At 63.1% G+C, this 20,909-nt stretch overlaps 5 protein-coding genes across 5 annotated transcripts; 3 read left to right on the top strand and 2 right to left on the bottom strand.

The window, feature by feature from the left end:
* Window positions 1-711: 711 nt before the first annotated feature.
* LOC308231250 (uncharacterized protein) lies at window positions 712-7,654 on the bottom strand (the record flags this gene model as incomplete). The annotated part of the gene is made up of 4 exons (XM_080636433.1): window positions 7,082-7,654; window positions 5,857-6,337; window positions 1,484-2,648; window positions 712-862 (listed from the first exon to the last, which is right to left on the bottom strand). Exons 1-4 carry the CDS (start codon window positions 7,292-7,294, stop codon window positions 712-714), a joined length of 2,010 nt encoding a protein of 669 aa, XP_080492559.1. The 5' UTR covers window positions 7,295-7,654.
* Window positions 7,655-7,858: 204 nt separating this feature from the next.
* Window positions 7,859-9,174, top strand: TYROBP (transmembrane immune signaling adaptor TYROBP). The gene is made up of 5 exons (XM_080636459.1): window positions 7,859-8,055; window positions 8,405-8,425; window positions 8,543-8,659; window positions 8,871-8,914; window positions 9,013-9,174. The coding sequence occupies exons 1-5, from the start codon at window positions 8,016-8,018 to the stop codon at window positions 9,058-9,060; spliced, it is 270 nt and encodes an 89-aa protein (XP_080492585.1). The 5' UTR covers window positions 7,859-8,015; the 3' UTR covers window positions 9,061-9,174.
* Window positions 9,175-9,548: 374 nt separating this feature from the next.
* Window positions 9,549-13,870, top strand: RBM42 (RNA binding motif protein 42). The gene is given in 12 exon segments (XM_080636460.1): window positions 9,549-9,818; window positions 10,306-10,438; window positions 10,905-10,989; window positions 11,090-11,155; window positions 11,807-11,913; window positions 11,915-11,968; window positions 12,334-12,814; window positions 12,816-12,856; window positions 13,107-13,148; window positions 13,150-13,228; window positions 13,329-13,523; window positions 13,619-13,870. Coding segments are annotated over 12 exon segments (1,593 nt in total). The 5' UTR covers window positions 9,549-9,621; the 3' UTR covers window positions 13,732-13,870.
* A 32-nt stretch (window positions 13,871-13,902) lies between these two features.
* LOC308231265 (uncharacterized protein) lies at window positions 13,903-16,314 on the bottom strand. The gene is made up of 5 exons (XM_080636453.1): window positions 16,242-16,314; window positions 16,065-16,108; window positions 15,116-15,954; window positions 14,317-14,383; window positions 13,903-14,234 (listed from the first exon to the last, which is right to left on the bottom strand). Exons 1-5 carry the CDS (start codon window positions 16,248-16,250, stop codon window positions 14,189-14,191), a joined length of 1,005 nt encoding a protein of 334 aa, XP_080492579.1. The 5' UTR covers window positions 16,251-16,314; the 3' UTR covers window positions 13,903-14,188.
* Window positions 16,315-16,528: 214 nt separating this feature from the next.
* LIN37 (lin-37 DREAM MuvB core complex component) lies at window positions 16,529-19,499 on the top strand. Its single transcript, XM_080636455.1, has 9 exons — window positions 16,529-16,790; window positions 17,089-17,164; window positions 17,685-17,735; window positions 17,872-17,901; window positions 17,996-18,075; window positions 18,687-18,862; window positions 18,993-19,115; window positions 19,210-19,283; window positions 19,365-19,499. Exons 1-9 carry the CDS (start codon window positions 16,757-16,759, stop codon window positions 19,444-19,446), a joined length of 726 nt encoding a protein of 241 aa, XP_080492581.1. The 5' UTR covers window positions 16,529-16,756; the 3' UTR covers window positions 19,447-19,499.
* Window positions 19,500-20,909: the final 1,410 nt, after the last annotated feature.

The following is a 20,909-nucleotide window of genomic DNA, read 5'->3' on the forward strand; positions in this document are numbered from 1 at the left end:
CCATAACTGCCCCACAACTGCCTCCAGCTGCCCCAATGACCCCATAACTGCCCCACAACTGCCTCCAGCTGCCCCATAACTGCCCCAATGACCCCATAACTGCCCCACAACTGCCTCCAGCTGCCCCACAACTGCCCCAATGACCCCATAACTGCCCCCCAAGTGCCTCCAGCTGCCCCATAACTGCCCCAATGACCCCATAACTGCCCCACAACTGCCTCCAGCTGCCCCACAACTGCCCCCATGACCCCATAACTGCCCCCCAAGTGCCTCCAGCTGCCCCATAACTGCCCCAATGACCCCATAACTGCCCCACAAGTGCCTCCAGCTGCCCCATAACTGCCCCAATGACCCCATAACTGCCCCACAACTGCCTCCAGCTGCCCCGTAACTGCCCCCAATGACCCCATAACTGCCCCACAAGTGCCTCCAGCTGCCCCATAACTGCCCCAATGACCCCATAACTGCCCCACAACTGCCTCCAGCTGCCCCAATGACCCCATAACTGCCCCCCAAGTGCCTCCAGCTGCCCCATAACTGCCCCAATGACCCCATAACTGCCCCAATGACCCCATAACTGCCCCACAACTGCCTCCAGCTGCCCCAATGACCCCATAACTGCCCCCCAAGTGCCTCCAGCTGCCCCATAACTGCCCCCAATGACCCCATAACTGCCTCCAGCTGCCCCATAGCTGCCCCCCAAGTGCCCCATCAGAAGTCCCAGATGTTGAGGGCCCCCCGGGCCCGCCCCAGCCCCACCACCCTCCTGCGCACGCTCCGCCCCCCGGCCCCCACCACCTCCACCTCCACCCCTGCCCGGGGGTCCACAGCCCCCCGGACGCCGGCCCCATGGCCACGGGCCCTGCAGGCGCACGCCCCATTGCCCCCGCCAGCCCCAGTGCGTCTGCCCCCATCAGCAGCCACCCAATGCCCATCGTCCCCATGCTCGCTACCCCCATAGCCCCCAGCCCCACAACCATCGCCCTTATGGCTCCCAGCCCCATAGCCCCCAGCCCCATAACCATCACCCTTATGGCCCCCAGCCCCATAGCCCCCAGCCCCACAACCATCGCCCTTATGGCCCCCAGCCCCATAGCCCCCAGCCCCACAACCATCGCCCTTATGGCCCCCAGCCCCATAGCCCCCAGCCCCACAACCATCGCCCTTATGGCCCCCAGCCCCATAACCATCACCCTTATGGCCCCCAGCCCTACAACTACAGCCTCCAGCCTCATGCCCATCACCCCTATGACTATCAGCCCCATAGCCCCCAGCCCCACAACCATCCCCCTTATGGTCCCCAGCCCTACAACTACAGCCCCCAGCCCCACAACCATCACTGTTACGTCCCCCAGCCCCATAACCATCACTGTTACGTCCCCCAGCCCCATAGCCCCCAGCCCCACAACCATCACTGTTACGTTCCCCAGCCCCACAACCATCACTGTTACGTCCCCCAGCCCCATAGCCCCCAGCCCCCCACCCCGCCGCCCCCATCAGCTCCTCCAGCGCCCTCTTGCCCAGCGCCACGCGGGGCCGCCCGCTCTGCAGCGCCCCCTGCAGGACGCACGCCTGGCACAGGCCCCGGCTGGCCGCGAACCCGCACCGCGCGCATGCGCCCAGCGGCCGGCAGGGCCCGCTCCCCGCCGCCGCCGGCAGGCGCCGCCCCGCGTGGCCCAGCGCGGGCACGGCCGCCGGGCGCGCGGCCTCCAGGGCCTTGAGCAGGGCCCGCGCGTGCCCGCGGAAGGCGCGCGCCGCGTACGCGCACTCGGCGCTGACGTAGCGCAGGCGCCGGAAGTGCGCGTAGAGCACGATCTCCTTCTCGCTCGCGTGCCGCAGCGGCTTGCACCGCCGCACCGGCGGCCACGGCCGGCCCCGCGCAGGCACCGCCGGGGGCGGCCCCCAGGGGGCCTTCGAGGGGGCCTTGGCCGGGCCTGCGGGGGTTCCGGTGGGGCCTACGGGGCCTGGAGTGGGGCCTGGAGTGGGGCCTATGGGGTCTGGAATGGGGCCTGTGGGGTCTGGAGTGGGGCCTGTGGGGCCTGGAGTGGGGCCTGGAGTGGGGCCTATGGGGTCTGGAGTGGGGCCTGTGGGGTCTGGAGTGGGGCCTATGGGGCCTGGAGTGGGGCCTGTGGGGCCTGAAGTGGTTCCTGTGGGGCCCATGGGGTCTGGAATGGGGCCTGTGGGGCCTGGAGTGGGGCCTATGGGGCCTGAAGTGGTTCCTGTGGGGCCCATGGGGTCTGGAATGGGGCCCGTGGGGCCTGGGGTGGCCGGGAAGCCCCTGGAGCTCAGCAGGGTGCCTGTGGGGTCCTCAGAGCTGGCTCTGGGGTCCTTCGGGGTCTCCGTGGGGCCCTTGGAGGTCTTCATGGGGTCCTTGGGGGTGTCCACGGGGTTCTTGGTGCTCCTGGAGGTCTCCGTGGGGCTCTCTATGGAGCGCTCCGTGGGGCTCTCTATGGGGCGCTCCGTGGGGCTCTCTATGGGGCGCTCCGTGGGGCTCTCCGTGGGGCTCTCTATGGGGCGCTCCGTGGGGCTCTCTATGGGGCGCTCCGTGGGGCCAGCGCCGCTCTCCCAGGCCGTTCTCCGCAGCCGCGCCACGTCCCCGCGCAGGAAATTCATCAGCAAAGTCTCGGCGATGTCGTCGGCGTTGTGCCCTGCGGGGCCGGTGCCATCCCGGTTAGAGCCAGTTACAACCGGTTAGAACCAGCCAGAACCAGCTCCATCCCAGTTAAACCCAGTTAGAACCAGCTCCATCCCAGTTAGACCCAGTCAGAACCAGCTCCATCCCAGTTAGACCCAGTCAGAACCAGCTCCATCCCAGTTAGACCCAGTCAGAACCAGTTCCATCCCAGTTAGACCCAGTTAGAACTGGTTAGACCCAGTCAGAACCAGCTCCATCCCAGTTAGACCCAGTTAGAACCAGTTCCATCCCAGTTAGACCCAGTTAGAACTGGTTAGACCCAGTCAGAACCAGCTCCATCCCAGTTAGACCCAGTTAGAACCAGTTCCATCCCAGTTAGACCCAGTTAGAACTGGTTAGACCCAGTTAGAACCAGTTCCATCCCAGTTAGACCCAGTTAGAACTGGTTAGACCCAGTCAGAACCACCTCCATCCCAGTTAGACCCAGTTAGAACCAGTTCCATCCCAGTTAGACCCAGTTAGAACCGGTTAGACCCAGTTAGAACCAGCTCCATCCCAGTTAGACCCAGTTAGACCCAGTTAGAACCAGCTCCATCCCAGTTAGACCCACTCAGAACCAGCTCCATCCCAGTTAGACCCACTCAGAACCACCTCCATCCCAGTTAGACCCAGTTAGAACCAGTTCCATCCCAGTTAGACCCAGTTAGAACTGGTTAGACCCAGTCAGAACCAGCTCCATCCCAGTTAGACCCAGTTAGAACCAGCTCCATCCCAGTTAGACCCAGTTAGACCCAGTTAGAACCAGCTCCATCCCAGTTAGACCCAGTCAGAACCAGCTCCATCCCAGTTAGACCCAGTTACAACCGGTTAGACACAGTTCCAACCGCTCAGCTCCATTCAGAACCAGCCCCATCCCAGTTCCAACCGGTTAAACCCAGTTATAACCAGTTAGACTCAATTAGAACCAGCCCCATCCCAGTTCCAACCGGTTAAACCCAGTTATAACCGGTTAGACTCAATTAGAACCAGCCCCATCCCAGTTAGACCCAGTTCCAACCGGTTAAACCCAGTTCCAACCAGTTAAACCCAGTTCCAACCGCTCAGCCCCATTCAGAACCAGCCCCATCCCAGTTCCAACCGGTTAAACCCAGTTATAACCGGTTAGACTCAATTAGAACCAGCCCCATCCCAGTTACAACCGGTTAAACCCAGTTTCAACCACTCAGCCCCATTCAGAACCAGCCCCATCCCAGTTCCAACCGGTTAAACCCAGTTATAACCGGTTAGACTCAATTAGAACCAGCCCCATCCCAGTTACAACCGGTTAAACCCAGTTATAACTGGTTAGACTCAATTAGAACCAGCCCCATCCCAGTTACAACCGGTTAAACCCAGTTATAACCGGTTAGACTCAATTAGAACCAGCCCCATCCCAGTTACAACCGGTTAAACCCAGTTATAACCAGTTAGACTCAATTAGAACCAGCCCCATCCCAGTTCCAACTGGTTAAACCCAGTTATAACCGGTTAGACTCAATTAGAACCAGCCCCATCCCAGTTACAACCGGTTAAACCCAGTTATAACCGGTTAGACTCAATTAGAACCAGCCCCATCCCAGTTACAACCGGTTAAACCCAGTTATAACCAGTTAGACTCAATTAGAACCAGCCCCATCCCAGTTACAACCGGTTAAACCCAGTTATAACCAGTTAGACTCAATTAGAACCAGCCCCATCCCAGTTAGACCCAGTTCCAACCGGTTAAACCCAGTTCCAACCAGTTAAACCCAGTTCCAACCGCTCAGCCCCATTCAGAACCAGCCCCATCCCAGTTCCAACCGGTTAAACCCAGTTATAACCGGTTAGACTCAATTAGAACCAGCCCCATCCCAGTTACAACCGGTTAAACCCAGTTTCAACCACTCAGCCCCATTCAGAACCAGCCCCATCCCAGTTCCAACCGGTTAAACCCAGTTATAACCGGTTAGACTCAATTAGAACCAGCCCCATCCCAGTTCCAACCGGTTAAACCCAGTTATAACCAGTTAGACTCAATTAGAACCAGCCCCATCCCAGTTCCAACCGGTCAAACCCAGTTCCAACCGCTCAGCCCCATTCAGAACCAGCCCCATCCCAGTTCCAACCGGTTAAACCCAGTTATAACCGGTTAGACTCAATTAGAACCAGCCCCATCCCAGTTCCAACCGGTTAAACCCAGTTATAACCGGTTAGACTCAATTAGAACCAGCCCCATCCCAGTTCCAACCGGTTAAACCCAGTTCCAACCGCTCAGCCCCATTCAGAACCAGCCCCATCCCAGTTCCAACCGGTTAAACCCAGTTATAACCGGTTAGACTCAATTAGAACCAGCCCCATCCCAGTTCCAACCGGTTAAACCCAGTTATAACCGGTTAGACTCAATTAGAACCAGCCCCATCCCAGTTCCAACCGGTTAAACCCAGTTATAACCGGTTAGACTCAATTAGAACCAGCCCCATCCCAGTTACAACCGGTTAAACCCAGTTATAACCGGTTAGACTCAATTAGAACCAGCCCCATCCCAGTTCCAACCGGTTAAACCCAGTTATAACCAGTTAGACTCAATTAGAACCAGCCCCATCCCAGTTACAACCGGTTAAACCCAGTTATAACCGGTTAGACTCAATTAGAACCAGCCCCATCCCAGTTCCAACCGGTTAAACCCAGTTATAACCAGTTAGACTCAATTAGAACCAGCCCCATCCCAGTTCCAACCGGTCAAACCCAGTTCCAACCGCTCAGCCCCATTCAGAACCAGCCCCATCCCAGTTCCAACCGGTTAAACCCAGTTATAACCGGTTAGACTCAATTAGAACCAGCCCCATCCCAGTTCCAACCGGTTAAACCCAGTTATAACCGGTTAGACTCAATTAGAACCAGCCCCATCCCAGTTCCAACCGGTCAAACCCAGTTCCAACCGCTCAGCCCCATTCAGAACCAGCCCCATCCCAGTTCCAACCGGTTAAACCCAGTTATAACCGGTTAGACTCAATTAGAACCAGCCCCATCCCAGTTCCAACCGGTTAAACCCAGTTATAACCGGTTAGACTCAATTAGAACCAGCCCCATCCCAGTTACAACCGGTTAAACCCAGTTATAACCGGTTAGACTCAATTAGAACCAGCCCCATCCCAGTTCCAACCGCTCAGCCCCGTCCCCATCCCCGTCCCCCCCCCCCTCACCGGTGGCGATGCAGTCGGCCCCCAGCAGCCGCGCCGCCCTCTCCAGCGCCTGCCTCCTGAGCACCCCGCAGAAGGTGCAGCGGGAGCCGGAGCCCAGCGCCGGCCCCAGCTCGTCCACGCTCCAGCCGAAGAGCTCGCGGTGGGACAGCACCAGCAGCGGCGCCGCCCCCCGGCCCTCCCGCACCGCCTCCAGCGCCGCCTCCCGGTAGCCGGCGATGCCCTCGTCCACGGACACCAGCGCCAGGCGCAGCCCCAGGCGGGGCGCGAAGCGCTGCAGGAGGTGGCTCAGCACCGTCGAGTCCTTCCCGCCGGAGGCGCCCACGGCCACGGTGGAGCCCGGCGCGGGGACGCGGCGCACGGAGCCCAGGAACTCGGCCTCGAAGCGATGCACGAAGCAGCGGCGGCAAAGGGGGGTCCCGCAGCGGGGCCGCACCACGGCGGCCGGGAGGGGGCACAGGCGGCAGCGAGGGGGGGGCATCGCCTGCAAGGGGGGACACACACACACACACACACACACGGCGTTAAACGGGGGATAGGGGGGGCACTAAAGGGGCATGTGGGCCCCCACCCCCAATGGCAGCAATGGTAGCTCCCTCCCACCTCAAACCCCCCCCACAAGGGCCTCAATGGTCCCTTCCAAATCAATCCCCCCCCCCCCATTGCTCGCAATGGTCCCTCCCACCCCCACCCACAATGGCCTCAATGGTCCCTTCCAAATCAATCCCCCCCCCCCTCCACTGCTCGCAATGGTCCCTCCCACCCCAACCCCCCCGACAAGGGCCGCAACTGTCCCTTCCAACCCCCCCCACAGTAGCCGCAATGGTCCCTTCCAAATCAATCCCCCCCCTCCACTGCTCGCAATGGTCCCTCCCACCCCAAACCCACACCCCCCCCACAAGGGCCGCAATGGTCCCTTCCAAATCCATCCCCCCCCCCCACTGCTCGCACTGGTCCCTCCCACCCCAACCCCCCCCACAACGGCCGCAATGGTCCCTTCCAAATCAATCCCCCCCACTACTCCCAATGGTCTCTCCCACCCCAAACCCCAACCCCCCCCCCAATGGCCGCAATGATCCCTCCCACTCCCCCCCCCGCAATGGCCGCTCTCAGCCCCCAAACCCCCCCAATAACCCCCCCCGCCCATTAAATGGGCCCTTCCAACGCCTCCCCCCCTATTACCGGTGTCCCCTCACCACCACCCCCCCCCCCTCCTCCCCCCGGTTACCGGTAATGGTCTCGTCCGCCGGAGCCACGGAGCCGCCGCACGCGCCGCGGGAGCCTTCCCAGCGTTCACCGGGGCGCGGAGGGGCGTGGCCACGCCCGCCGCGGAGCCCGGCGGCCAATCAGAGCGCGAGGGGCGGAGCCCGCGGGGGTGGGGCGGGCCATTAATAGCGATGGGGTCATTAATAGCCCTATGGGAGGAATTAATGGCCCCCATGCGGTAATCAGCGCTCCCCAAGAGTAATTAATAGCTCTCATTAGGCAATTGATGGCTCCCAAGGGTGACTAATGGCCCCCAAAAGTAATTAATAACCCTCATGACATAATTAATGGCCTCTAAATGTAATGAGTAGTACCCATGAGATAACTAATGGCTCCTAAGGGTAGCTAATAGCCTTAAATGAGTAATGAATAGCCCCCATCAGGTAATTAATGGCTCCTAAAGGTAATTAACAGCCCTAAATGAGTAATGGATAGCCCCCATGGGATAGTTAATGGTCGCTAAGGATAACTAATGCCCTCAAAGTGCAATTAATAGCCCCAAGGGGCAATTAACAGCCCTAAAGGAAGAACTAGTAGCCTCCATGGCTGCAATTAATATCCTCATAGGATAATTAGTGCCCCTTGGAGGGTAAATGAAGGCCCCAAGGGGGTAATTAAGAGCACCAAGGGATAATCAATAGCCCAGTGGGGTAATTAACAGCTCCCAAAGGGCAATTGATAGCCCTAAGCGGTCATTGACACCCCCCAAGGGGTAATTAAGGCTCCTATGGGGTAACGAACGGAGCCTCCCGTCAGGGGGCGGGGCCTCCCCGAAAAGGGAACTAAGAGGGGAAGGGGTGGGGTGGGGGGGGGCGGAGCTTGGCCCACGTGACCCCCCCGTTGGCCCCTCCCACTTCCCCATTGTCCGCCGGGGCCGTGTCCGTGCGTGCGGCGCCATGAGCCCCCCCCTCGCGCTGCTGCTGCTGCTGCTGCTGGGTGAGGCCACGCCCCCTCCCTTAGGCCCCGCCCCTTCCACAGGCCCCACCCACCTCCGGGCAGAAGGAGCCAATGGGGTGGGAGGGGCCAACAGGGCAGGAGCCAATGGGGTGGGAGGGGGGGAAAGGGGTGGGAGGGGCAAGTGGCGAGGGAGGAGCCAACGGGGTGGGAGGGGCTAAAGGGGTGGGAGGAGCCAATGGGGAGGGAGGGGCAAGTGGGGAGGGAGGGGCCACTGAGTGGGAGGGGCTTAAAGAGGTGGGAGGGGCCAAATAGGGTGGGAGGAGCCAATGGGGAGGGAGGGGCAGAGCTGTCACTGTTGTCACGTGACCTCTCCCATTTCTCCCTCCAGGATTGGCCGCTGCAGAGGGAGGTGAGGCCCCGCCCCCCTGCAACGCCCCACTTCCCTGAGGTCACGTGTTGTCACGTGGTGCTGGGGGGGGGGGGGGGGATTGTGGGTGTCAACATCTTTTCCCGTCTATCCAATCAGATTGCAGCTCCTGCCTGCCGGGCCCGGGACCAATCGCAGCGCTGGTGGCCGCTGACGTCATCATGACGCTGCTCATCGCGGGCGGGGCCTACTGCCTGGGGGGGCGGGGCCGGAGAGGTGGGGGCGTGGCCTGGGAGGGAGTGGGCGGGGTCAGAGGGTTAGGGAGGGACCAATTGGAGGGGCGGAGCCTGGGGAGAGGGGCGGGGCTTGAGGGACAGCGGGCGGGGTCAATGGGAAGGGGCGTGGCACGCGCGGGGGGGGGGGCGTGGCCACTCGCCCGGTGGGCGGAGCTTCCCCGCCCTGACCTCGCCCCCTTCCCCCCTCCCAGGCGAGGTCAAGCCCCGCCCCCCCGAGGTGGAGCCGACCTATCAGGTGAGACCGCGGCGGGGCGGGAAGGGGAAGTGGGCGGAGCCTTGCCCATATATGGTGTGGCTGACTCCACCTCTACCCCCCCCCCCCCCACCCCGCAGGAGCTCCAGGGCGCACGTGGGGACGTCTACAGCGAGCTCAAGCGATAGCCCCGCCCCCTCCCCATCGCCCAGCGCCGGGATCCGGCCCCGTCCCCCCAATAAACCTCGGCTTTGTGCCTCAATTTGTCTCAATTTGCCTCAATTTGTCTCAATTTGCCTCAATTTGTCTCAATTTGTCTCAATTTGTCTCAATTTGCCTCAATTTGTCTCAATTTGCCTCAATTTGTCTCAATTTGCCTCAATTTGTCTCAATTTGCCTCAATTTGTCTCAATTTGCCTCAATTTGTCTCAATTTGTCTCAATTTGCCTCAATTTGTCTCAATTTGTCTCAATTTGCCTCAATTTGTCTCAATTTGCCTCAATTTGCCTCAATTTGCCTCAATTTGTCTCAATTTGCCTCAATTTGCCTCAATTTGCCTCAATTTGTCTCAATTTGCCTCAATTTGTCTCAATTTGCCTCAATTTGCCTCAATTTGCCTCAATTTGCCGTTTTTCGCCCCATTTCCGCATCGAGGAGGCGCGTGCGTGGCGTGCTCGTGACGTCATCGCGGCGCGCCGGAAGTGGGTGCTCATTCCTTTCCCCCCCCCCCTCTTCCCGCCTTCGCCATCATGGCGGCAGCAGCGGCTCCTGCAGCGGCGGCGGCTCCAGCGGCCGGGCCCGGGCCTGGTCCCGGAGCTGCGGCCTCGGCCGTGACCGGGAACGGAGCGGGTGGGAGCGGGGCGGCGGCGGCGGCGGCGGCGGCGGGAGCGGGGCCGGCCAAGAGCGGCGAGGAGCGGCTGAAGGAGATGGAGGCCGAGATGGCGCTGTGAGGGGCCGAGGGGCGGGGTTGCCATGGCAACGGGGGGGGGGGGCGAACCCATGGCGACGCGAGTGGGCGGGGCTGAAGGGAGAGGGCGGGGCTACAGGGAGTGCTCTGGGGGGGTGCGGAAGGTTCCATCGGGGGGGAATGGGGGGCAATGGGGGCACTGGGGGTAATGGGGGATATGGGAGCAATGGGGGGCACTGGGGGCATTGGGGGCAATAGGGGGCAATGGGGGGCAATAGGGGGCAATGGGGGTAATGGGGGCAATGGGGGCAATGGGGGGTAATGGGGGCAATGGGGGGCAATAGGGGGCAATGGGGGTAATGGGGGCAATGGGGGGCAATGGGGGCAATGGGGGGCACTGGGGGCAATGGGGGTAATGGGGGCAATGGGGGCAATGGGGGGCAATGGGGGCAATGGGGGGCACTGGGGGCAATGGGGGCAATGGGGGGCACTGGACACCCCCCTGACCCCTTCCGTCCCCCCCCAGGTTCGAGCAGGAGGTGCTGGGAGCCCCCACCCCGGCCGCACCCCCCAGCAGCGGGGACCCCGCGTCAGCCATGGTGGTGCCCCCCGTGACCCCCGTGCTGCGGCCAATCATTGCCACCAACACCTACCAGCAGGTGATGCCCCATGGCGCCCGCATGGCCCCAGAGCCCCCCTGTGGCCCCATAGCTGCCCCATAGGCCCCCATAGCCCCATAGCCCTGCCATGGCCCTATAGCTCCCCATGGCCCCATAGCCCCCCTATGGCCCCATAGCCCTGCCATGGCCCTATAGCTCCCCATGGCCCCATAGCGCCCCCATAGCCCCCCCATGGCCCCATAGCCCCTCCATGGCCCCATAGCCGCCCTATGGCCCCATAGCTCCCCCCGTGGCCCCATAGCCGCCCCATAGGCCCCCATAGCCCCATAGCCCTGCCATGACCCTATAGCTCCCCATGGCCCCATAGCGCCCCCATAGCCCCCCCATGGCCCCATAGACCTCCCATGGCCCCATGGCCCCATAGCCCTCCATGGCCCCATACCCCCCCCATAGCCCCATAACCCCCCACGGCCCCATAGCCCAATGTCCTTCCCTATGCATTCAGGTCCAGCAGAGCCTCGAGGCTCGCGCTGCCGCCGCTGCCACCGGCCCCCCCATTGGAGCCCCCCCGGTACCATTTGTGGGTCCAGGTGGGTGTCGAACCCCCCCCAAGTGTCCCTCCAAGGCCTTTGGGGTGACCCCAGTCATTCAACCCCCACCTCATGTGTGTGTGTGCGGCCCCCCCCCCAGCTGTGTCCCCACAGAGGCCCCCAGTGCTGAGACCGGCGTTTGTGCCCCATGTGCTGCAGCGCTCGGGTGAGGGGGACGGGGGGGGGCAATGGGGAGGACGGGGGGGGGGCAATGGGGAGGACTTGGGGGGGTCAATGGGGAGGGTATGGGGGGATCAATGGGGAGGACTTCGGGGGGGTCAATGGGGAGGGTATGGGGGGATCAATGGGGAGGACTTCGGGGGGGGCAATGGGGAGGACATGGGGGGGGCAATGGGGAGGACATGGGGGGGGCAATGGGGAGGACGGGGGGGGTCAATGGGGAGGACGGGGGGGGCAATGGGGAGGACGGGGGGGGGGCAATGGGGAGGACGGGGGGGGATCAATGGGGAGGACTTGGGGGAGGCAATGGGGAGGACGGGGGGGTCAATGGGGAGGACGGGGGGGGCAATGGGGAGGACGTGGGGGGGGCAATGGGGAGGACGGGGGGGGATCAATGGGGAGGACTTGGGGGAGGCAATGGGGAGGGCATGGGGGGGGCAATGGGGAGGACATGGGGGGATCAATGGGGAGGACTTGGGGGAGGCAATGGGGAGGACATGGGGGGATCAATGGGGAGGATGTGGGGGGGGCAATGGGGAGGGCATGGGGGGGATCAATGGGGAGGACATGGGGGGCTCCAAGGGGGGCTCAATGAGGGTCAATGGGGGGGGCTGCCCCCTTGTTCCCTCTCTTGCAGGTGCCCCCCGGTCTCTGTCCCTGCGCCCCCCTCCCGGGGCCATCGTGGGCGCCCCCCTGGGGGCCCCCCCCGCCCCCCCGCTCCTGATGGCACCGCCCTTGCAGCGCCCCCCCCCCCGCGCCCCTCCCGCCGCTGGGGACCCCCCTGCGGGGTCCTGCCCCTGTGAGGGCGGGAGGTCAAGGGGGGGCTATGGGGGGGATATGGGGGGCTATGGAGGGGCTATGGGGGGCTATGGAGGGGCTATGGGGGGGCTATGGAGGGGCTATGGGGATGCTAACGGGGCTCAATGGAGGTTAATGGGAGGGATATGGGGGAGTTGGGGGGGGGGATGAGGGGATTGGGGGGGCTCAAAGCGTTCAGGGGGGTCCTGGGGGGGAACGGGGGGGGTTAAGGTGGGGTTGGAGCGCAATGGGGGGGTTTAAAGGGGGTTGGGGGTGAATGGGGGGGTTATGGGGCTCCAAAGGGGGACGCCCTCGCTCCGGGGGGGCTCTGCCCGTGTGTAACCCTCTTCCCTTCCCCCCCCACAGGTAGGAAGCGCCCCCCCCGTGAGCCCCCTGCCCCCGTTGGGGGCGGGGCCCCGACCCCCCCCTCCCACCCCCTCCCCCTCTCCTTCCACAGCCCCTCCCCCCGCTTCCTCCTCCTCCTCCTCCTCCTCTTTGGGGGTCCCGGTCGCCGCCCCCCCCCCCCCCCAAGCTCACCCCCACCGTGATCCAGGCGGCGCCGACCGTGTACCCCCCCGCGCGCAAGAGCCAGGTGGGATCGCCCTCCCGGGGGGGGGGCGTGGCCAAAGGAGGGGAGGGGGCGTGGCTTGTGCTGAAGCCACGCCCCCTTCCGTGTGTGTGTGTCGTCCCCCCCCCCCACCAGGAGGAGCCGCTGCCCCCCCCATCGCGGGCGCTGCCCCCCCCCCCCATGGCGGACATTGGGCCCTGCCTGCCCTCGGGCCACGCCCACCCCGTGGCCACGCCCACCGTGGAGCCGCGCCCCGCCCACCCGGCGCCCCGCCCCCCGCGTAGGACACGCCCCCCCGAGCCGCCCTTCCTGACGCCGGATGTAAGGGGGGGGGGGGGCGGAGCTAAGGGGAAGGGGCGGGGCTTTCTGCGAGGGTTGAATTTCATTGGCTGCGGGCGAGGTGACGGGTTTGTGGGCGGGGCTTGCGTGGCGCAGGCGTTCCTTAGAAGGCAGCGGGGCGCCCGCGATTGGAAGCATGGCCGTGGGCGGGGCTTAACGCTGAAGGGGGGGGTGGAGCCGAAGGGGAGGGGGGGGGGGCGCGGCCTGCGCCTAAGCCCCGCCCCCTGCCCAGGTGGGGGCGGAGCCGTCGCCGGAGGACAAGAAGAAGGGGCGGGGGGGAGCGGCTGAAGCGCTGCATCCGCACGGCGGCCGGGAGCAGCTGGGAGGATCCGAGCCTGCTGGAGTGGGACGCGGGTACGGAGCCGGGGGCCCCCATCGCCATCACCCCCCCCCCCCCCCCCCCCCCCGCCCTCCGCTTCCCGCTCTTCCTCATCCCGTGTGCCCCTGCTCCCAGACGACTTCCGCATCTTCTGCGGGGACCTGGGCAACGAGGTGAACGACGACATCCTGGCGCGGGCCTTCGGGCGCTACCCGTCCTTCCTGAAGGCCAAAGTGATCCGGGACAAGCGCACCGGGAAGACCAAAGGCTACGGATTCGTCTCCTTCAAGGACCCCAACGACTACGTGAGGGCCATGCGGGAGATGAACGGTACCGCGGGGGCCGATGGCGAACGGGACCCAGAAGTGCCGCCCCCCCCCCCCCGCCTTCCCAGCCCCATAAGTGCCCCCTGCCCCTTCCCGTAGGGAAGTACGTGGGCTCGCGGCCCATCAAGCTCCGGAAGAGCATGTGGAAGGACCGGAACCTGGAGGTCGTGCGCCGGAAGCAGCGCGAGAAGAAGAAGCTGGGCCTCAGATGATGACGTCAGCGCCCGCGGGGCGTGGCCTCCGCCCGAGGTGGGCGGGGCTTGGGCAGGACGGGGCGGAGCCTGCGCCGGGGTAGGGAAGGTTCAGGTGGTGGCAGCGGGGGTTGGGTCTCGTTTGAATAAAAGCAACATAAAGGAGGTTGATTTGCATACAATTAACATAAATTCCATCTGGTTTGCATATAATTGGCTTAAAAGCGGTTCCGTTTGCGTGTAGTCGGTGTAACTGCGCTCCCATTTGCATGTAATTAGCATAACCCCCGCCTAATTAATGCTAGCGTAGGGCATGATGGGAACCGTAGCACCAGAAGCGCGCTGACAACGGGCCTGCATTGACCCGCAAGGCATGATGGGAGTTGTAGTCCAGGCGTGACGCTTACAATGGGGCCGTATGGGGAGGTGCGGTGCATGATGGGAGCTGTAGTCTGGAAGACGCCATCTTGGTTCCCCATCAATGGCTCGGGTGCGGGAGTGCGGCCAGTGCGGAGTCCACGGCCCTGGGGGGGGGGGGAGATGAGCGTGAGGGGCGGGGCTTGGAGGGGGTGGGCGGGGCTGAAGGGGGCGGGGGCGGGGCCTCACCTCAGGCTCTGCCACAGGAGGCGGCGCCGGCGCCGGAGCAGCCGCAGGATGGGATCGACCGGAGCGGCTGTGGGGCAGGAAGGGATGTACGGAACCCATAAGTGATGCTATGGGGCCCATAAGTGATGCTGTGGGGCCCATAAGTGACACTACGGGACCCATAAGTGATGCTATAGGGCCCATAAGTGATGCTTCAGGACCCATAAGTGACCCTATGGAACCCATAAGTGATGCTACGGGACCCATAAGTGATGCTATGGGGCCCATAAGTGATGCTACGGGACCCATAAGTGACACTACGGGAAAGTGACACTACAGGACCCATAAGTGACACTATGGGACCCATAAGTGATGCTATGGGGCCCATAAGTGATGCTATGGGGCCCATAAGTGACCCTACGGAACCCATAAGTGACCCTATGGAACCCATAAGTGACGCTACGGGACCCATAAGTGATGCTATGGGGCCCATAAGTGACACTACAGGACCCATAAGTGACACTATGGGGCCCATAAGTGACACTATGGGACCCATAAGTGATGCTACGGGACCCATAAGTGATGCTATGGGGCCCATAAGTGACCCTACGGAACCCATAAGTGACCCTATGGAACCCATAAGTGACGCTACGGGACCCATAAGTGATGCTATGGGGCCCATAAGTGACACTACAGGACCCATAAGTGACACTATGGGGCCCATAAGTGACGCTACGGGACCCATAAGTGATGCTATGGGGCCCATAAGTGAACCCCGGACCCATAATTGACCCTTATGACCCATAAGTGACCCACAGACCGTGGCTGTCATCCTTCAGGGGCTGCAAAGCATGCTGGGAGCTGCTGCTGATTGGCTGCGGGGCTTCCTGACGGTCATGTGACCTCAAAGATGGCTCTTCCCGCGTAGCACTGTGGTCCTCCAGTGGCAACCCCTGGCGCAAAGCATTCTGGGAGTAGTTCCTGATTGGCTGTGGGGTCTCATGGGGGTCATGTGACCTCACGCATGGCACCTGCTGCAAAGGCTCATGGGAGATGCCCTCCTTAGGCCTTGAGGGCTCAATGTAGTCAGGTGATGTCCAACATGGCTGCCCCCACAACGGCTCCTGGGAGCTGCTCCTGATTGGCTGTGGGGCCTCACGGGGGCCACGTGACCTCGAAGGTGGCTCCTGCGGCAGAGGCTCATGGGAGGCCTCTCTCATAGGCCACAAAGCATCATGGGAGCAGCTCTCCATAGGCATTGATGCCTCGCAGAGGTCACGTGATGTCCGACATGGCTGCCCCCATGGCAGCTCCCAGGAGCCTCTCCTGATTGGCTGCGTTGCACTACAAGGGTCACCTGATCTCCAACACGGCCGCCGCAGAGCATCATGGGAGCCGTCTTTCATTGGCTGCGAGGCCTCCTCGGCGTCACGTGACCGTGAAGGCAGCGTCCACCGCAGGGGCCCCGCAGCCTCCCAGGGGTCATGTGACGTCCAACATGGCCGCCCGCGCGAGGGCTCCTCCGCGGCCTCCGCCCTCCTCCGCAGCCGCCATTGAAGGAGGGGGTCCCCGGTGGGGGCGGGGTCAGCGGAAGGGGCGGGGCCAGGGGAGGGGGCGGGGCCTGCGCGGGGGGCGGGGCCCCGCTGGAGGAGGGCGGTGCTGGGGGGGAAGGGGCGGGGTGAGGGAGGGGGCGGGGCCTGAGCCAGGCCCCGCCCCCTGCGCCACCGCTGACCAATGAGGAGCCATCTTGAGGGTCACCCCCCCCTTACCTCCTCCGCAGCAGCCAATCCGTGCGCTCCTCCAGGCCCAGTCCCTGATAAAAGATGGGGGGGGGGGGGGGGGGGGGGGAACACGACACGGCGTGACGTGGCAGTGACGTAGCAGTGACGTCAGCCTCCCCCCCCCCCCCCCCAGCCCCACACTTATGGGTCCCGCCGAGGCCTCACCTGCTCCATGGGACGCGCAGGCCGCGCTCGGTCCTTCCCGGCACCCCCTGCGCTCGCGTTGCCAGGCAACGGCCCTTTCCGGTTTACATGGCGGCGGCGCCCGCAGGCCTACGACTCCCGTCGTGCTTTGCGCGGCACCGCGGGCACTGATTGGTTCCAGGATAAGACAGGCGGCAACGGCGGCCAATAGGAGGCGGCGCGGCGACTACAACTCCCGCCATGCGTTGCTACGGGGCACCGCCCTCCCGCCTCTGATTGGTTGCTGGAGGAGATGCCCCGGCGCGGCTGCCAATCAGACGCCGAGGAGCGGCGGCGGCGGCTGAAGGTTGCGGAGCCGGGAGCGGCGGGAGAGGGGGCCCCATTGGGCCCCATAGAGCCCCATAGAACCCCCATAGAGCCCCATAGAGCCCCCATAGAGCCCCATAGAGCCCCATAGAGACCCCATAGAGCCCCCATAGAGCCCCAAAGGCCCCCCATAGGGCACCAGGAGTTGGGGTCCCCCCTTCCCCGGCGCCATGTTGGCCGTGAAGGTGAAGGTGGAGAAGCCAGGTGAGTGCGTGTGGGCCCCATAGCGCCCCATAGCGCCCCATGGCGCCCCATAGCCCCTTATGGGGACCCCAATAACCCCCATTTCCTTCTATTACCCCCCCTAAACCCCTTTAGGGGCCCTATAAGGACCCCCCCCCCCCGTTGTCCCCCATTAACCCCCCTTTAACCGCCCCATATCCCCCCCATCACCCCCCCATTACTCCCCATTGTGTCCCGTCCCCCCCCCCTAAACCCCGCTATTGGGGGGGGGGTCCCCTTCATCCATCCCATAATATCCACCCCCCCCCGCTCCCGATAGAGCTGGAGGCTGCGGCCGCCCGGAGCCGCTTGGATTCGGTGCTGCAGGAGCTGATGGAGCGGAGCCGGGGGCCACGGTGAGGGGGGGGGACCCCAAAATAGGGGGGGGGCCACAAAATAGGGGGGGAACCAAAATAGGGGGGACCCAAAATAGGGGGGGACCCAAAATAGGGGGGACCCAAAATGGGGGGGACCCCAAAATAGGGGGGACCCAAAATAGGGGGGGACCCAAAATAGGGGGGACCACAAAATAGGGGGGAACCCCAAAATAGGGGGGACCACAAAATGGGGGGGACCCAAAATAGGGGGGACCACAAAATGGGGGGGACCCAAAATAGGGGGGACCCAAAATAGGGGGGGGGCCACAAAATAGGGGGGGAACCAAAATAGGGGGGGGGGCCACAAAATAGGGGGGGACCCAAAATAGGGGGGACCACAAAATGGGGGGGACCACAAAATGGGGGGGGACCCAAAATAGGGGGGGACCACAAAGAGGGGGGGGGAAGAGCTAAGGGGGGGACCCCAAAGGATTGGGGGGGGGGATCAGATCCTTTGGGGGCCCCCCCCCATTGAACCCGCAGTGGTTTTGGGGTGCAGCGAATCCATGGAGGAAGAGACAGGAAAAGCTCCTGGAGATGCAATAACCAAGTAAGGGGGGGCCGGGGGGGGGGCACCCCACTTTTGGGGTCCCATAAGGGCTCTATGGGGGGAGCCCCCCCCCCCCCATTGTGCCCTATGGGGGGGTCAGGCCCCCCCCCCCCCTTAACCCCTTGTGTCACTGCAGGGAGGCATCGCCCAGCGCCCCTGGGAAGAGGTGAGGGGCGGGGCCTAAAGGGGGCGGGGCCTAAAGGGAGGCGGGGCTTAGGGGAAGGGGCGTGGCCTGACCCCCCCCGTGGCCCCGCCCCCAGGCCCTCGGGCCGCTTCTCGCAGCAGCGCCGGAAGAAGCGGCGGGAGGCGGAGGAGGGCCCGGACCCGGTGCAGCGCCCCAGTGAGTGCATGGGGGGAGCTATGGGGCTGCCCCATAGCGCTGCGGGTGCCGTGGACCCGCTACGGGGCTGCCCCATAGCGCTGCGGGTGCCGTGGACCCGCTACGGGGCTGCCCCATAGCGCTGCGGGTGCCGTGGACCCGCTACGGGGCTGCCCCATAGCGCTGCGGGTGCTGTGGACCCGCTATGGGGCTGCCCTATAGCGCTGCGGGGGTGATGTTGGTTTCCCCTCTATCGGCTATGGGGCTGCCCCATAGCGCTGTGGGGTGACACGCATGGGTTATGGCACTGACCCGTAGCTGCTATGGGGCTGGGAGGGTCTCTATGGGGCTGGAGACACTCTGCCGCAGGCATTCTATGGGGATGAGAAGGTCTCGATGGGGCAGGGAGTGCCTCCCACGTTGATATGGGTCTGGAAGGGTCTCTATAGGTCAGGGATGGGTTCTGTGGGGCAGGACGGGTCTCTGTGGGGCTGAGAGTGTTCCTAGGAGGGGGTTCTGTTGGGTTGAGGGGGTCTCTATGGGTCCTGCTCTGTCTCTAACTTTGTGTCTTCGCTTCTCTCCCCACGTCTCTCCGGCTCTGCCCCACACCTCTCTATGGGGCTGCCCCATAGACACGTACGTGATCAAGCTCTTCGACCGCAGCGTTGAGCTGGGGCAGTTCCCGGAGGGGACCCCCCTGTACCCCGTGTGCCGAGCCTGGATGCGCAACTGCCCCACAGCTCCTGCCCCACACCCTGCCCCGCACGCGCCTCCAGCCCCACACACGGCTCCAGCCCCGCGACCGCAGGTCAGAGCCCAGCAGCCTCCTATGGGGCTGGGGGGCACCCCAATGTCTCGCTATGGGGCAAGGGGGGGGGGGGGGGCACCCCCCAACCCCCATATCCTGTGTGTGTGTGTGTGTGTGTCCCCCCCCCCAGGCAGCCGCAGGGAATGCTGGGAAGGGGCAGGACATCTTCGAGCTGCCCCCTCCCGCCCCCCCGGGACCCCCCCGCATCCCCTCCCCCCTGGGGCCTGAGGAGGGGGCGCCCCCCCCGGACCAGGTAAAGAGACGTCACCCCCCCCCCGATGACGTCATCGCGATGACGTCACCCCACCCTGACGTCACACCCCCCCCCCCACCCACCTGACCCGCAGCCACCTGACCCCGCCCCCCCGATGTCGTCGCTCATCTACAAGAACATGGAGCGCTGGAAGCGCGTGAGGCAGCGGTGAGGGGCGGGGCTGGAGGGAGGGGGGGGCGGGGCTTGCGGGAGGGGGCGGGGCTAACCTTAAAGGGGCTATGCCCGCAGGTGGCGGGAGGCGGGGCAGCGGCAGCAGCAGCGCTATGGGCCCAGCCTGAGGCTGCTGCGCCTCATCTACGAGCGGCAATAGCCCCCTATGGAGCCACGTCCCGTATGGAGCCATGCACTCCCTATGGAGCCACGGCGGGGGGGGGGGGGTGGGGGGGGCGGACACCCATTGGGCACGCCCCCTTCGCTGAGCCACGCCCCCTTAATAAAGGCGGTGGACCCCCCCCCCACGTTAAAGCCTGGAGTGGTCGATGTGTTGGGGGGTTAAGGAATGGGGGGTCTTGGGGGGCACAAGGGGCAACTGGGGATCACTTGGGAGTCAGGCGTTGCCCCTTTAGGCTATTGCCCCTTTAAGCCATTGCCCCTTTAAGCCATTGCCCCTTTAAGCCATTGCCCCTTTAAGCCCATTGCCCCTTTAAGCCATTGCCCCTTTAAGCCATTGCCCCTTTAAGCCATTGCCCCTTTAAGCCCATTGCCTCTTTAAGCTATTGCCCCTTTAAGCCATTGCCCCTTTAAGCCCATTGCCCCTTTAAGCCCTTGCCCCTTTAAGCCATTTCCCCTTTAAGCCTATGGCCTCTTTAAGCCCATTGCCCCTTTAAGCCATTTCGCCTTTAAGCCCGTTGCCCCTTTAAGCCATTTCGCCTTTAAGCCCATTGCCCCTTTAAGCCATTGCCCCTTTAAGCCATTGCCCCTTTAAGCCATTTTGCTTTTAAACCCATTCCTGCTTTAAGCCATTGCCCTTTTAAGCCCATTGCCCCTTTAAGCCATTGCCCCTTTAAGCCATTGCCCCTTTAAGCCCATTGCCCCTTTAAGCCATTGCCCCTTTAAGCCATTGCCCCTTTAAGCCATTGCCCCTTTAAGCCCATTGCCCCTTTAAGCCCTTGCCCCTTTAAGCCATTTCCCCTTTAAGCCTATGGCCTCTTTAAGCCCATTGCCCCTTTAAGCCATTTCGCCTTTAAGCCCGTTGCCCCTTTAAGCCATTTCGCCTTTAAGCCATTGCCCCTTTAAGCCTATGGCCTCTTTAAGCCTATGGCCTCTTTAAGCCCATTGCTCCTTTAAGCCATTTCCCCTTTAAGCCTATGGCCTCTTTAAGCCCATTGCCCCTTTAAGCCATTTCGCCTTTAAGCCCATTGCCCCTTTAAGCCTATGGCCTCTTTAAGCCCATTGCCCCTTTAAGCCCGTTGCCCCTTTAAGCCCATTGCCCCTTTAAGCCTATGGCCTCTTTAAGCCCATTGCCCCTTTAAGCCGTTTCGCCTTTAAGCCCATTGCCCCTTTAAGCCATTGCCCCTTTAAGCCATTGCCCCTTTAAGCCATTTTGCTTTTAAACCCATTCCTGCTTTAAGCCATTGCCCTTTTAAGCCCATTGCCCCTTTAAGCCATTGCCCCTTTAAGCCATTGCCCCTTTAAGCCCATTGCCCCTTTAAGCCATTGCCCCTTTAAGCCATTGCCCCTTTAAGCCATTGCCCCTTTAAGCCCATTGCCCCTTTAAGCCCTTGCCCCTTTAAGCCATTTCCCCTTTAAGCCTATGGCCTCTTTAAGCCCATT

Source organism: Psittacula echo (genome assembly GCF_963264785.1).
Source record: "Psittacula echo genome assembly, chromosome: 33".
Classification (NCBI taxonomy): Eukaryota; Metazoa; Chordata; class Aves; order Psittaciformes; family Psittacidae; genus Psittacula; species Psittacula echo.